This window comes from Aquila chrysaetos, chromosome 4 (genome assembly GCF_900496995.4).
Source record: "Aquila chrysaetos chrysaetos chromosome 4, bAquChr1.4, whole genome shotgun sequence".
NCBI lineage: Eukaryota > Metazoa > Chordata > Aves > Accipitriformes > Accipitridae > Aquila > Aquila chrysaetos.
In genome coordinates this window covers 39,182,095-39,199,163 of record NC_044007.1, presented here as the reverse complement: position 1 = coordinate 39,199,163, position 17,069 = coordinate 39,182,095, and the positions used below count along the sequence as shown (strand labels likewise).

The 17,069-nt window shown below is 37.2% G+C and overlaps 1 protein-coding gene across 4 annotated transcripts in view; it reads right to left on the bottom strand.

The window, feature by feature from the left end:
* The window catches only part of LOC115340578 (cytochrome P450 7B1), a 129,846-nt gene that overhangs the window by 13,073 nt on the left and 99,704 nt on the right, over positions 1-17,069 (bottom strand). For 2 of the 4 annotated variants that reach the window (XM_030012376.2, XM_030012371.2), the window contains exons 2-4: positions 9,069-9,205; positions 2,217-2,813; positions 1,567-1,773 (exon numbers count right to left, since the gene is read on the bottom strand). In XM_030012376.2, the coding sequence (XP_029868236.1) occupies positions 1,567-1,773; positions 2,217-2,793 (784 nt within the window). In that variant the 5' untranslated portion in view covers positions 2,794-2,813; positions 9,069-9,205. Of the gene's footprint in view, positions 1-1,566; positions 1,774-2,216; positions 2,814-9,068; positions 9,206-9,469; positions 9,568-9,894; positions 10,021-17,069 lie in introns of those variants that run through there. The other 2 variants (XM_030012372.2, XM_030012373.2) reach the window with 2 other exon arrangements.

Genomic DNA, 17,069 nt, shown 5'->3' with positions numbered 1-17,069 from the left:
GATGGTTTTAGGGAAGTACATGCTTTTATTTTCCTCATTCCTACATTTCTGGGGTGCCTTTTTTTTTTTTTTTTTTTCCCCTTCTTCTTTTTCCTTGCCATTCCCATCTCAGTCTCCAAATAGAAAATAAATCCTCTCTTGATCTTCTGGATGCTCGGTAACTTTCCTTTTCTCTTATTTTTTGGTGGATGCTAACTCTGATATGAAGCAGTTTTACTCGTGTTTCTTAAATGTGCATTAAATGCTCAGAATGTCATGTTACTCTTCAGAAGTGTCCTTATCCAATATCTCCCCTACTTCAAAAGCATTCTCCATCGGTTAGAGAGAAATCTGTACCAAAACAGCCATGACTCCAGATGAAACCAACTTACTAGACTCACACTATATAAGATTAACATTAATGTTCTAACAAAAAGTAACTGGATCAAACTCAATTTTATATTTGTACTATGAGAAGCAAATCAAGTTTGAACACAGATTCTTGAGACATGCCACATTAGATGGTGCTGGAGAATGACAGCTATTACTTAGATCCAAACCAGACACAGAGACTGCACTGCTCCACCACCCTCTCTTGACACAGCTTTGTTTAAGAGTGGCATATCAGTTCAGGCCATGAGCTACCAAGACATATAGACACGAGCTACCAAAACATATAGACATGAGCTCAATTTTAACAGGGGACTGTTTCTGATATTTAAAAAGAGAGGAATATTGAACCTTTAAGTTTTTATTCAGCTGTTGTCTACCCTATTAACACTACCTATGGAGACTTTCAGATGCTTAAAGGTTAGGTTCCTACCTGCTACACCTTCTCTTCTCTGTTGGGCTATTTTTAGCATTTATCTTGTCAGTGCCTGTGCACTAGCAAATGAAGTGAAACCTTCAGCTGATGCTCTGAAGGCCTATCCAGCTCCTGGATCAAGCAACTTCCAATGGCCACTGGCAAGGGTCTCCCTCTGAACCCCTGATCCAGAACTGGAAGATCTGTATCTCCCTTAAAGCTCCCTATTTTGAATCAAGGTACTTTTTTCAACACTGAAAACACCATTTCTGCTCTGCAAAGCTTTACCGTCTTATATTTTGTTTGGAGGCATCGCTCAACTGAAGCCCGCTTTAGAAGTCTTTTTGTTTTGTTAGAGAGAGAGAAAGAAAGAAACTGCTTGTGAAAAAATTACATTTGCAGTTTAAATACATTATTCCACTTTAATTTCAGAAAAGGGTCTTTCTTGGCAGTACCATACAGAAGTATTCGAAATGCATTAACACTTCGGCAGATGCTCAGAATCAAACAACTTAATAGGCATCAACTTTTTTTCAAATAATTGCAAGGCTTCGATTTAGCCTTTTGCATACCTTGCATAGTTAATTACCTAGGCTTTAATGTTTACATGCAATGAGAGTATCTACAGCTATAAACTACATAATTTATAATTGATGTAAATGGGTGTTATTATGTCAATTAGGCAGCTGTGTCCTCCACCTTCTCAGTAAACAGAAATGAGTGATAAACCGAGTTTGCTGGGAGAGCCCCTCTTTTCTTCCTAACAGATAAAAATAAATTACCTAGGTAGACCAGGTTGTCCAATTGTTCTCTGGTGAGGTGGATGTTATATGTGGGCCCTCTCTTTTGACCTGTTGACTGCAGCAAATGGTCAATCTCGTCACGCACCGCTGCAAGAGCTTCTGGGTGCCGCAGAAGATAATACATGGCCCAGAATGTAGCTGGAATCGTGTTTCCCACAGAGGCCCACAGGAAGGCAAAATGATGTGCTGGGAGAAAATAAGTGAAAAGGAAGATTAATAGCGTTTATTACACTGATTAGATTTGCAGTGTGCTAATTAAAAGATGTTAGGACACAGACCCAGCCAAGGATCAGTGAATGCTAATGAGGACCAATAGGCTTCTGAAGTCTAATTTTCTGCTTAATGAGAATAGTTTGAAATGTAATGTCGGGGGGGGGGGGGGAATAAGGGGAGGAAATGCAGCTCAGTTATAATCTTTCTCATTATCACCATTAAGTATCTTGTTTTACCACCTCAGCACAAAAAAAAAATCAATTATCATAGAGGGTTGTTTCAGAGTAAAACATTTTATCATTAGCCAATTAGAAAGAACATAAAAAAATTTCAAGGTCGCCATTTTGCCTTTTTATTTCAAAGGTCTATAGTAAATTATTTTATTTTAGACAAGCAATCATTCATAAGTTTCCTACCTGCTTTGTCATAATCTCCAAGCAGCTCATATTTCTCAAATATATCTTGTCTGGCTTGGACCACTTTTGACCCTCCCAGCCATTTTGTCATGTTCTGAAGTAAAAAATGATGTATAAGCTCCTTCCGAACCTTCTTGGTAGCTCCTAGCAACTCAATTGGTATGTTTGCAGCTAAATAGGGAAAGCTGGCATCAAACTTGATAAATTTGTCTCTGATTTCACTAATAACTTTGTGGCCATCTGCAGCAGGAACTCTTCCATATAGTGTTACAAAACTGGCTTCAAACATTACAGAGCAGCAGAATTTGTACATTTTTTCTGTTTCCCAATCTGTTGCTTGTGAGCATTTCCATTCAAATATATCCTGGAGATTTTTCATCATGTGGTCAGAAATGATATCCAAAGGCTTGCCTTGTAGATACTGGTAGATTCTGTGCAGGTTTTCCTTGAGATCGGGGAATTTTCCTTTTGACAAGGCTGGGTAGTCAAAAGTTTTGGAAGCCATTTTATCAGCAAATTCATGAAATTCAAGTTGCTTGCTATTTCGGATGACATAGACATATTGAAATGGGTCCATGATAAAGGTAATATATCTACCTGAATAGAAGAAAAGAAAAAAACAAACAACACGTGCACTTTTGTAATCTGGTGACGCTTTCAGAAGTAATAAATGAAAATAAGCCAATGTCTGGGGAAAAAGCATGCAGAAAATCCCCAAAGCAAAGACCTGTGAAGAAATCTGCAAAGGAAAAAAAAAAAGAAGAAAGGAAGATGTAACAAGTTTTATTTAGATTATCTTTGTCAGGATGCAGACTCCACCTGTGTATGCTTTTATGGCTCTTATAAAATCAGCGTGAAGCCACTTCCATGTAGACTGATCTACTGGTTTTGCCAGCAGTAGGGTGAGATCTCTGCAATTGTGGCACTTCTTTGAAATAAATCCATTACTACTCTGGTGTAATTCATGAAAATACAATGTGGAGTCATAGCAGCGTTTGAAAACTGTAGGTTTTTACCAGCAGAAAGGGAGAAACACACACATTTCACCTGCACGGAGGAACGTGAACGATGGGGGCTGGAGTGGAAAACATGCCACCTAGGCAGCTTTTCTTCAAGCAGATGACACAGAGACTCAAAATCTGCCGTCTACAGCTTTAACTGCACACTGCACCCCCCCAACATTTAAAGCCCCTCTCACATCTGTTTTTTTTCCTGAAGTTTTGCTAACTTTTTGTTAAGAATGTGCTTAGTATCCATAAAATGACTACCTCAAGATTTGATTTTGAAGCCATAGGTTACTATGGAGTAAGATACCATTTTTAACATGGGTGCCATTTTGGGATACACACAGTCCCAGCGCTATCATGCATTGTGCCAGAGTGCACTGACAACCTCCTACCCTTCCTGGGGTACTCAAAGCAGTGACACAGCTGTACCTTCAGCTGCCTGTACAGAGGAACAGGACTGCATCAAGTTTGATGCTTTTTCAAGTTGCCCATGCCAGAAAAATCCTGCAATTTCTCCCTAAGCTTTAAGTCAACTACCAAAGAGGAGCATTTTGGTGAACCATCATGTATCAAAACGCTAACGCTCCCAAAGCTCAATTAAATCTTAACTCTTTATATATGATTCCCATGTTAAGACTTAATTTAGAGTTCCTGATTCTTAACTTGAATGGAGAGGTGCATTAGGGAAAAAGGGTACCCATTAAAATGTACACATCCTCTGTGAAATATCCTAGCTATGAACTCAGGAAAATAGCAAAGCTTCCAGCACTTACATTCTAATTCTGTCTCACTAAAGGGACAAATCTCCTTTGATTTTAATAGGAACACTACATGCTTAACTGAGGACCAAATTTGGCTCTGTGACAGATGTCCTGAGATAAAGTAGTCACTATCACTAAAAATGTCAACAAGTATCCATGGTTACCATATAGTGATATCTGAATTATCATAGTTATTCTGTATTCTAACTTGTATATACACACAGTGCTCTATGGTAAATCTGGATGCACTCTGGAATTCCTCTGCAATTACCAGCTGCCATAATTTTCCCTCTGATTACATCCACTGCAATCACAGTGAACCAGTAAAGAAACACAAGGGATAAATCGAGACAGAATTTGACCCCCTTTTTTGTCAACAGCATGTGAAGGTTTTTAAGGCACTTGTAGAGTTTACTTCACTGTAACGTAATCAACCATAGATGTAAATTAATTTTTAAAGAATAAATATATCGCGAAATCAGCATGAAAAAGAGATCCTGAATTGCCAGTCCTCTTTTCCAATCATTTCTTCCTTCCCAGACCACAGAGTCTGACAGGAATTTTTAGTCTTGACCTCTGCAGGATCTTTGTTAAGAGTCCTGGAATTGCTCTCTCTTTCCAGCTTTCACCCACTGTCATGCTCTTTATTGAGGCTACCATCTTTGCGATCAAAGCTTGGAAAGAATGCCCATTGGAGCAATTTTTAATAAATAGATTTGGAGTGTTATTAACCCTAAAGATGAAAGCTGGCTTCCTAACTTTGCATTTACAGGGTAAACAATTTAAGTTAAGATTTTTAATTAATATTAATTTAAACCATCTGTCCACCATCTGCTTATTTCTGATGCAAAATATGAGTTTCTTTGTGATCTTTAATCAGACACTTAGCAAACGCACATCAATTCTTATCATTTTTAAGTAAGAAAATTATTTTCAGCAAATGAGTTTTCAGACAAACAATTTTAGCAATAATTTTAAATCAAAACTCACTCAACACTAGCACATACTTTGGAAAAAAAAGATCTCTGAGAAACAGAGTACCACAGATCCTGATTTTTATTATTCTCATCAGGTTCCTGGTACCAAAAAGTAAGTGTGTACCAAAATATAATTCATTTTGTAAAATCAGTTCAGGCTCCAGACCACATCACTGCAAGTCAACAATATATATAAACACACGAAGCAAAATACTTTTGTTACCTCATTTAGTAAAGGCCTGTATAGTCAGAGAAGTGGAACCCCTCTATAACAAAGGCAGCTTCTTTATGTACCTCATCAAGAATCTAATTTTAGATCTTTTAATTAGAAAAAGACTAAAATCTAGAGCTAATTAACTGCAGTTAGTAAGTTGTTGTTGTGAGAGTGGGTATGGGAGCCTTTAGCAATTACAGTCATACTTACACACAGATGCACTATGCGGCTACACTGGTTACCCCAGTCTCTTCCATACAGGAACAGATTGCTAATTACAAAACCGTGCCCCAACACCTCCTCTACCCTGAGCAGCAAACATCCAAACTGGAACAAACTTTCTCACCTCAAGTTATCATTTTAAATTTTGTGAGTGTCAACATGGTCCTTAATTTTGCTTTTTAAATCCTGTCGTTGTCCCTGATGAGGTCTCTTCCCACTTATTGTCCCTGGTGGTGTCAGAGACCAACAAATGCAAATCTTTCCTAAGGTTTCCAGTTATTATTCGGTATTTTAAAATGCAGCTTCCCCCCTCCCCTCTCATGCCTGTCCATCAGAGTACTGGTAAAGGTAAATGCCAGATCAGCCAAAAGTGGAGGCATATCACATGCTCCACAAATCAGGAAGCCTGAAATACTGATGGTATTTATATAGAAACCGCTGGGGACCAAGCCTTTCCTTGTTAGCTTGTAAAAAAAAATCCTTCAACAGAAAAAACTAAGTTGACATGTCCATACAGAAATGTCATACTCCAAATCCCAATAGTTTAAGTCACTGAGCTATTTTCTTTAGTACTGTAGAAACAAATAAAAATAAGAGATGTATCCTTGTTTCTGTAAAAAGCCCTCTGATTTTTTTTTTTTAAATACAGCTACAGCGAATTCATACTTCCCCATCCAGTCCTTCAGTCTGCTTTACACCCATGCTGCAAATAGCCTGGTACTCTCCATTTAGTTTCTACAGTCTCCTAGAAATAGAAGATTGATGTGGAAAATATGAAAATTGTCAACTTTGGTAAATCCGAGCACAGAAGCCAGTATTTGTATGATAGTTAAGAAATTACCCTAATAATGCATTCTGGAGCTTTTTAATGCTAATGATGAAAGACAAGCATTTCAGATGGCATCTAATGATGGATGTTATTTCGGTAATGCTTGCAGCAGGCTTCAGCTTGGTAAGGAGTTAATGTAAATTACCTTTTGCCTAAGAGAGAAAAATGTGATAAGATACTGTAGGTGTATCATGATTTAAAAGAAAAGAATGACTTAGCAGCAGTATTCGAAAAGGCAAGTGTGCTTAGTAAAAAACCCTAAGATTATTTTATTAAAAGTTGAGTTAGTCTCAGAGAGAGTGTTGTAAGGTTCGGTATCATTCCTAATAACTTGTCAGGATAAGGAGACAAAGTTTAACCCCAAGAAACAATGACAAAACTGTTTCAAGCTCTTTAAGTTCTTACCTAGCCGTCTGCCTATGCTGCTGACCCTTAACAAGCAGAGAGGTTGGCTTGGGAAGTATGATCATCTCAACATCACAGACTTTCTCTCTCCCTCTCTTTCCCCTCCTTATTCTTTTCTCTCTTTTTTTTTTAAGACTATCGCATTTACGTAATCATCCTCTTATTAAGGAGATTCTGCTGAACTGCTGACAATGATGTACAGTGGTGCTTCGCTGGCATGACGTTTGGGGAAAACGATTCTGCTGCACCACCACACAAAACCAATTAGAGAACTATTTTCTGCGACAGGTCAGGAATTTACATTGTTTCTCATAGAAAGATGTGCTTTTTAATTTCTTTATTAAGATGACATCCACGTCCCTTGCGACTTTTAGGGATGACAATCATTTGCTCATCACATGGGAAAGTACAATCAGCGAAATCGCATTACCGGTACGGGGCAATGCCAGAAACTCCAAGCATCGTTCTGCATTTTCCAAATGAACTAGTTTGAGAACCAATAATTAGAACAATATATATTGATAGAATATTTTGACAGGACCTTTAGACACCCACCAGGGGGGTAAAGTAATGATAGTCCATATACAGCAGGCTATGCTATGTTTGCCGAACATATAAACCTCATCTTTGTCAAATCAGTAAGACATACAGAAATCCTGTACGTCTTCAGATCAGGACATGACAGGAGGTACTAACTAGCTTCGGCTTCTTCCTTGACTTGTGGATGACAAACTGTTTCTCCTCAGTGAAGTCCTGATGGTCAGTATTTTTATACCGAAAAAAGAGAACTTAAAGGGCTACCTCTGTTACGACAAACTCACAAAATCAAAGATTTCCCTGCAATAAGGCTGAAATGAGATCCAGAACTCACTCCATTTACCTCAGTTTTTATCAAGGAAGGCTTTCTCAAAATACCTGAACACAGGGAGATGAGTTGAAATGGAATTTTGTTTAGCATGCAAATAGAAATTTGTGAAACTAAATTACACTCAGTGATTCCTTAAACACACAAATCTCTAAACATAGTCTTGCATAAAGAGGTGAAAGACAAATAAATATTTGATAAAACACATTAAGGATTCTGAAGTATGACTGTATCTGGTTTTATGAATGTACTAAGGTAGTCTCTGAATTATAATTAATCTGTATTCGTAAGAAGCCACAACTGTATATAGTGTGAATGTGCATTAACAATAAAAAAGACTGTATTTCAACAAAAGTTGGTCTTGTAATGTGTCAAACTCATTTTCAAGATGCAAAAAAATCTGAGCATACCAGTTTCCAAAGAAAAAACCCTGAATGAGTAAAAAAAATCACACAGTAAAAATGCTCTTCCAAAGGAAAAAAAGAACAGATTTGGTAAGAGGAAGAAAAATTTTATTAATTAAACATACAGCTTGCAATTTAATTAATTGACTTTTGAAGAAAAAAATTGGTTTTATTGCAAAATATTACTTATATGGAAATATAAAGCTAATGCTACTGCCATGAAATGACAGAGAAAATTTTATACTTTACACTTTACATTTTTATTTGAAACTCCCTAAAAATACAGGAATAGCTAAAAATGAGATAGACTTAACTCTAAAGTTGATCATTTGAACAAGGTTATCAGCATGTGAAGGGGCAAAAGATCCATTACATCCACCTACACGAATAAGAGTTTGCCTCTTTCTGAAGAGAGGAAAATACTAGATTTTAAATTGATTTTAGTAAAAAGTACACCTGTGTATATATATATAAATTTATATATTTAAGTTTCATTCAAGATTCCAGTTTCATTCTATGTTTTTCTTCTACAGCTAAGTGTCTGTGTGAACTCACTCAAATGTTTGTATTTGAGCTAGTGTAGTAGTAATATAGCTATAAATACAGAAAGCAGCAAGGTTATATCATACTTTATTATATTGTTATTTTCAGCAAGCATGATCAGAGTAAGATGCTGGCAACGGGAAGTTTCTGTGTTCCAGTCCTGATTGTATCACTGAGTCAATGTGTCATTCATTCCCTTGTGTTCCTGTCAACCAGTTGTAAAATGTGTGAGAACATATTCTGCACTTTTTTTCTTAAGTGTTTTCTAAATTTAATCTGATATTTTTCTGTGCAGTGTCAAGATGATGTTAGTTCTCCCTTCTTTAGAAAAAAAAAACAACAATACACAATTAAATGTGCTGGCGAAATCTATGTTCATACATTATATGCCTACAAATTCTGTCAATATGCATATATACTTATAGTTGTTTATAAATCCACTTTCTCATAATTATATCTTATGGATACTTATTATGCATACAATATCTGTGAATTTAAGTAATTTTTATTGGCCTATGCTACAGAAGAATGTTTTTGCTTTAAGAAGATTCTAAACTAAACATTTGAATTAGTATTTAACTTCACTGATGGAAAAAATCAAGAATAATACTAAAATATTTCTCACCAGCAATATGTACAGTGAAAATATCTCCAAGTTTCTTTTGCTGATCCAGTAAGAATTTGAAAGCATCTTTTCTAAAAATCAAAGCCTTCCCAAGGTAAGGAATCCAGCCATTTATTAGCGGGGGCTCTCCAGTTTTCCTGTTAAAAACAGACAAAGAAAATAAGGAATTAACTTTGGCATGAGAGCAACTCATCTTTATATCTATTTATATATTACACTTAGACCCACCATCTACATACATAATTCTTGCAATGTATAATATGTTGTACAGAAAGTTCTTCGGATATGATGGCAGGTTAAATCTAATCACACCTCTGAGCACAGAAGGCTCTGTGTGGTGATTAGGAAAAATAAGTGAGAGAAATTGAGATGCATTTAACTACAGGTCGTCCAGTTATTACCATCAAGTTATGAACACAGAAAAATGACATTCAGTAGAAAATCTCCCAGCAAAGAGTCCTCACATTTTCAATATTTGGCATGTCAGAGGAAGATGTATCGAAAGGCAATTATGACAGATTTAGGTAAATAGGACGCCGACATACCACACAAACCAACTAGCCTTACAGATGATAACATTTTAAGAATTTCAGTTTACCAGCACACAGACCAGCTACCTTTCTAACTAAATATCTTTAAAATATAGAATAATAATAGATGCCAAACATTTACCATAATAAATCTTACTCTCCGTATATTTATAGTCTCCTAAGCTAGGAACGTGTATGAACAGTTTAAGATGAAATTCTAGATAATGATATTTGCACCCCAGTCTAAAAAAGCAGCCATGGTGTGTTAGTTATCTTTATGGAATAGTATAAAATACCTTTTAAGAATCTAATAAGTTACATTTTTCTTTAAAAAGGAAAAAAGGTTCCCACACTGTCCTATTCCTGACTGCAAGTAAATGCCTTTCCTTCGTGCTGGTCTTTAGTTGCTTGAATCTGATTTACAACAAAGAAACATAAAGCGTGCTTGCTCTGGAAAGGATTAAAACAAATATTCGTGAACAACTCTGTTGCTACATCCCATCTGTGAAGGTGACTTATACTACATGCAGAACAACTCATTCTGATTAAACACAAGATATTTACTAGCTTGGATCTAATCAAAGATCAAGGGATCACAAGCTTTACTACTATCATACACAGCATGGATTTTTATGTAGCTGGATTAACCCTATCATAGTCACATTCTCCGCTGAACTGCTGTAACAGAAATGAAAAAAAAAAAAAAAAAAAAAAGTTAAACATGATATGCTGTATTTACATTTTTTATTCTCCTAATTAAAACTTTCTGAGCAGGAAATTACAAGCCGGAGATTTGCTCTCTTACTTTAAAAAGTTGCTATAAATTTAATTTACAGATAAACAGATGTGGCCAAACCAAGCTGCATATCTTGATCTCTTTCTGTTTAACTGACTACTAATTCCGAATTTAGTTTTCAAGAACATCCTTTTGTCCTCTGGAAAACCAGTTAAACCTTCTGGTCCAAACCCGACAATCTCACAGCCGACACTTTTGCCCTGGCTTTTTTGTTTCTTTGGGTTTTGTGGCTTTGGGGGTTGGTTTGTTTGTTTGTTTTGTGGTGGTTTCTCTTTTTATTGTGGAGAAGCTGGAGCCCCTCTTTTTTCACCACCTCCCATAAAGCACTGCATTATCCATCCTCTAGCAGTCAAATAACAACATTATTTACTCAAGTGGTCCAGAAAACTTTGTAACGGTTAATTCTGTATTAAGTGAATACAAGAAAAGAACTAATCTGAGATTACATGAGAGGGATCACCAGCCCTGGAAGCATAACAGCCCACTCGATACCCTCAATTATCCCCTCCAAGCCCATAAAGAATCTGGATGATTTACCCATTTTTTTTCCCCCAGACTATTAAGTCCTGGGAGCGGCCACATTTCACTTCCTGGGCTGGACACTACGCCCCGTAAGTAGCATCCTGACAAATATTTAGACAGGCTTTTTGTCATCTTCTAATTGAATGCATCTAATTTCACCCTCCACGTTCTGTCATTCGGTCAGAAGCTGTATTCTTCACAAGCTCTCCGCCGGGTAAAAAGAAGGCAGCTCAGAAATCCAGGGGAAAATTAACTTAATGCTCCAAGTCTGCGGGATCACATCAGGGAGACATTTTGCTATTGCAAAGACGTGAGGGTCATCGTTCGCTTCAGACATGTTTAGCTCAGCAGCAATAAGCTTAACACTGTTAAACACCGTGTCAAGGCTACGTGGCTTTCAGAGGCAAATATAACACCAGTTCAACTTACGACCCACAGCAGACTGATAACAGAAATGTGTCTTCATTTCTAGCTTTCCTTCTCTTTGGAAGATGGAGGTCATCTCCATGACTTATCGATGTCTGGTAACACACAGCAAAGAAAAGAGCGCTGCATATATTTTAGTGCCTCCCAAAATACAATGCTTCGCTGCACAAACTTTTAAGCAGCACGGTGCAGCTGACCCTGGCTTCCTGAAGGACTCTCACTCGCATCCTGGGTACCTCCAGAAGTTCTCATCAGCTTCAGGCGCTACACTGAACCATTAGCAAAGCCCACAGAAACTTTAACTGGCTAATTAATTTGTTTATGAACTTTAACTCTGGACTCACACTTCACAGCCACTGTAAAATTTAATGATCAGGCAAAATATTACAATGTTAAAGTTACATTTTTCTCATGACACAATATATATATTGTTGCATAATGTAAATGTAAAATATAGCTAAGAAATAGAAAAGAGCAAAATGAAGTCTTTTGATGGCAATTTAAGATTGCAACTTTTTTAACTGAAGCATTCAGAACGTCTTACCAGATTACGTTTTATTCAGACCTAGAACTGCTTAAATTCTAATTCACTTAACACACCTTGTAATATTCCCAGATCTTTTCACTCTACATTCCTATGTTTTTTACAGATTGTGCTGGTTTTGCTTATATACAGGAATATCTTTACTTATCTGAGAAGCCCCTGTGAAGTCAGTAAGACTTAATGGACAAATTTCTCACATAGGTGAGTGTATTTTACAAATAAAGCATCAGTAACATGTCCAATGCAATCTATAAGTAGACAGATCAGTTACAAAGTGGAGGGAAAGCAACACAGTTGTATCATCCATCATTGTTAAATGGATAATTTCAAATGGCATTATGCAAAAATCAGCTGGCTACAAATACAGCCCATAAATAGAATGAACAGATTTTGATAACTGTAATTTTTCTTTGCTTTCACAGTGAAAAGATACTTCCTTGTTAGCAAGTAATAAAGTTGCAATGTCTACTCCATCAAAGAAGCAAAGTTTTGGCATTTGTTTACAGTTTCCTCAAGGTAAGACTTTTCAGCTCACCCAAAACACAGAAGTCACTGACTCAGGTGTGATTTTTTAGCTACTGAGGTAAGGCAGTATTAAAAAATGTGGTGGTTGTACCTATGTCTCACTTATGCTAAGCAGCAGTGATGCAATAAAGCAGGAGAAAAATGGGCTGCAAGATAAATTATGTGAAAAATAGATTAAAAAATATATTATTTTAAATTCAATGTCTCTAAACATTATGTTTTCAGTAAGTGAAAGGGAATTATTTGGGAAACCCAAATAAGGTCATTTGTTAAGCTCTCTGAACATTAACATTTTTTTTTTAATTATAAAGAAAATACCCTAAAGATTCACAAGCAAACAGACTTTGCCAACATTATCTCTCATAGAAATATTATTGCTTTATAAAAGCACACAAGACTATTCTTTTGCTGGTTACACCATTTCAACATCATTGCAGTATAGGGCATTGGATCAGTGTAAATGAAAGGAGAGTCCTCATTTCACTGGTTATTTGTATTCCAAAGGAGCAGATGCCTTCCAAATTATGCAAAAATCCACAGCGCATCTTGTACTATAGCAGATGAACAGGTTAATTTTTCTCTTTGCACATAATAAATCATAAGTGCTTTAACACCCATAGTCGCATTTCATGAACATAAACCTTCTGTTTAATAATGTCTGTTTACAACTACAATCAGACATACAGTAATCTCTTGCCTGGGATAAACATTAATCCAGATCTGTCTAGAAAAATTATACAATTCATTACCATAAGTAATCTCTATTGTGCCCTGTGCTTAACCTTCATCTTTTTTCCTGTCCTATAATCTTGCAAATCCACTGGTGGTGTATGATTGGCATCTGGTGTTAACGCAGCCTTCACTGCACACAGCACAGCTGAAAAAGCGCCTACATGAACACGTCACTCTTCAGGGTACCGCTGGTTCAGCTGACCGCTTCTCAACAACTTTCACCAAAGGGTGAAAAAAACCCGCAAGCCAGGGAGAAAAAAGGTCCAACAATATCATTTGCCACAGAGGGCTCGTTTTCACTTTCCAAACCATCATTACCATCCACAAAAATTAAAGGTATCGGTCTGATTTTCTCATAGTATCTCTGGTCAAACCATCATATACCATGTCCAAGCTGGAACACACTGTGCCGGGGGACTTTAAGGAATGGAAATGGATGGCTACAGAAGTAGAACAAAAGCTATTATGAACACGTCAAAGCAGTTTGAGATTATTCACAGGCTCGATCACAATATTTAAGCAACAAGACATGACAGACAGTGTCCTTCCAGGGGCTTATGAACACTCTAACTGTGAGGAAAAGAATGAGGCCAAAGGCTTCAACCCCAAGAAAGGTAATCCCCAGAAATGTGGTGTCTGGAGTGTCTTCTTGTATTATGAGAGATAGAACACAGGAAACTTAGGACAGGAGAAAGCCAGTAAGTCTGTCTTCCTTTTTTTTTTTTAATTTAGCAGTTACAGTTTTCCCCCCAGACCTGCTCATAGCATTAGATGTTTTGTATCTATGAGGACAGAAAATAATCTTATCTTCCGAATATTTGTCCACGACACAAATTTTTGATACTTATAAAATTATGCATGCGTCAGTGACCTCCTGGAACTCTAAATTTTCCAGGTTGAATACATGCGGTATGAAAAAAGTATTCCCTGCAGAACAAGCCAGACGAGTTTTAGCAATATACAGCCTTCTACCTTTGAATTCTCAGCTTACATACCTCCTATGGAGGTAAGGACCAGATGCTGCTCCTATCTGATCACTATTTGGAGGGTTATGTGGAGTAAATGGGATGCATCAGGCCAAGTTTTGACAGAGATGCAGACACGGGTTGACTCAGCGAAGAAGAAACAAGAGCCCTGGGATGGAAAAAACCTCACACTGCTGCCACCTATACTTTTGCCTAGGTAAAGTGATTTCATGCTGCAGTACTGATAACTTCCTCTTTTTCATTAGGATAAAGATCACTTGTAAAAGAAAAGGAAAAAGACTCAGGAAAGAGTAGCAAATACACTTTTGAACGCACCAAGGAGAGCAGAGTTTATCTGCGCTCCCCAAAAGAGCAGTACAGCAAAGACAGACTCTAGTAATGAGGTAATGAGAGACAAATTGGGAGAAATGCTGACAAAACCAAACCAACCAATGAGTGAATTTTTATAGTGATTTTTTTTTCCACAGAAAAATGCAATCCTTTCGTTGAAAGTTTTTAATGTCAAGAACTTCTGGGATTTTAAGAAAAATACTTTTTTTTCTGTAAAAGCATACAAACTTTTTGTTGCTAAGATCTTTAACTTGTGTTGTAATCCATTCATCACAGGAGCCTCTTCTTTTCTCTCTCTTCCAGTAATTTCTTTTGGGTCATCCCCAAATATACAAAAAATACCAATACTCAACAACTCATTCAGTAGCTCTGAAATATCGCTCTCTAGGAAATGGTATTCCTTTGCAGTTTTTTAGGCTAAATTATCTCAACAATTGTAGGTTGACTTTGTACATACCAACTCTTCACACTTCACACTTGTGTGTTGAAGGACACATCCATAAATTCAACCACTATTTGTAGTGACTGTTTGGAACATTGCCTAAAAAGCCAAAAGGAAAGTAAATACCATTGTGGGAAAGTAATCTGAACAGTTTTAAAATGAAAACCCACTGAAAAAGCCCTTTTGGCTCAGGTTTTATCAGAGGCTGAAAATTCCCAGAAAGGTCCTATACAAAATGTAATGTAAAGTTTGTTTCATAACAGCCAGGATAGGAGTCACGGCAAAGACAAGTCCTGGCTAATGCGACAATAATTCAGCAATATTAAACGTTCATATAAAGTCAGTGCTTATGGCCCCATCCTTGAAATCCTACTTTGTTTCTGCTCTGGGTGAGGTCAGTGAGAACAGCCACGACTACTCAACACTTTCCGAGACCAAGCCCAAGGTTATTCTATTACGTTTTACATTTGAGATCACTTGCCCAGCCCAGGGCTTTTCCTTTCTTAATTCAGCTTTAATCAAAGAAAAATAGGCTAGGAAGGAATGATGAGAGTTTACTTATTCCATGCCTCGTATCCCAGGTAGGGTGCTGTGCACCAGTATCTTCCCTCGTATTTGTCTATGCTGTTCTTGAAGATACTCAGTAAGAGAGTCTCTACAGTCTCCCCAGGAATCTGTCCTTATTATCATAAAGCTTCTCCTCACATCTAGCCTTTATCTTCATGTCGTACCTCAAGCCCATTACTTCTCATTTTGCCTGCGAAGGATAAAAGAATAAATTATTGCCTCCACTTCTGCAGGAGCACTTAATATATTTAAAGGTACTTATCATGTTCTCCCTTAGTCTTCTTTAGGTTAAACAACCTCAATTTCTTCCAGTATTTCCTCATAACTATTTTCTGGACCTCTACATACTTATGTCACTCCCCTCTAAATTTTCTAATGTTAGCTCACAACTTTCTCTACGGCAGTGTCCTGCACTGAGTGCAGCTGAGCAATTATCTCTTCCATCTCGAGAGTGACACACCCAGCTTTGCCTCCCAGCACAACCTCAGCTTTCTCTGCAAAATCACCACCGTGTTGATATGAACCCAGCTCAGGAACCATTACAGCCCTCAGCCTTTTCCCAGAGAAAAGATCGTGGTCCTGTCCAGATGCTGTTGATTAGTCCTCTGTGTTTTCCAGCTCGCCATTTGGAACGCTAATCCCTCCTTTGCAGGCTTGCAGCCGCTCTTTTGGTATTATCCACAAACATAAACACTTTTTTTCCTGTATTCATGTGACAAGGATGGGATCAGAATATGAAGTCCACCAGTATTTCCTTTTACCACTATCAGGAACATATTTATGCTGCACATTAACTGACTTTACCTAAGAGAACCCAACGACTCTTGCCTAATATCCATCTCTTTCATAAGCCATTTCTGCTCTTTAATATACTGCCTCGCTGCAACACATGTTAAAACTGTACGCAGTAAGTAGCTCATAGTAGGAAATCATATTAACCGTCTGGCCTAGAAATGACAAGTGAAGTGTGGATAAGAATGTCAGCACTCCCCACAGAAATATATTCAAACAGGCAGAAATCATTCCTTACGTAATGAAGAGCAAACAAATAAATTCAGGAAATCTCAGAAACAGTGGTGGGACATTATCACATTTAAAAAACCCTGGTAACAAGGAAAGAGAGGAGAATGTTAGATGGAGAGATATTGCTGGTTCTATGTGCAGCAATTGTATTTTCTCTGAGTATGTAGTATATAATTTCAGAAGTAAAAAAAAGAATTAATTGTAAAAATCAAATATTATTTCCCATAAAACTGTATGAATGCTAAACAATGCAGGATGTTTATTAGAACAAAAAGGGTAAAGAAAATAGACCCTTCATTTCATGTCACTGAACTGTCCAAAAGTTTGGTATCTTGGTTAACCCAGATATCTTTCAAGTTCTCTGTAATCACTAGAAAGAAAAGGAACGAAAAGGCTTTTTGGAAGTATTGGTCTTTATTAATGATACAGACAGGTTAGAGCTGCTCACCTAGGTAGCAAAGAGAAGACGACTCCCCTACATTTCCCTAATTCTGTCATGTCTCTTCCCACATTTGGTTTTTTATGTCAGTTTTCTTGGCCCACTCATCTGCAAACGTTTTTCTCCTCCCCATGATCCC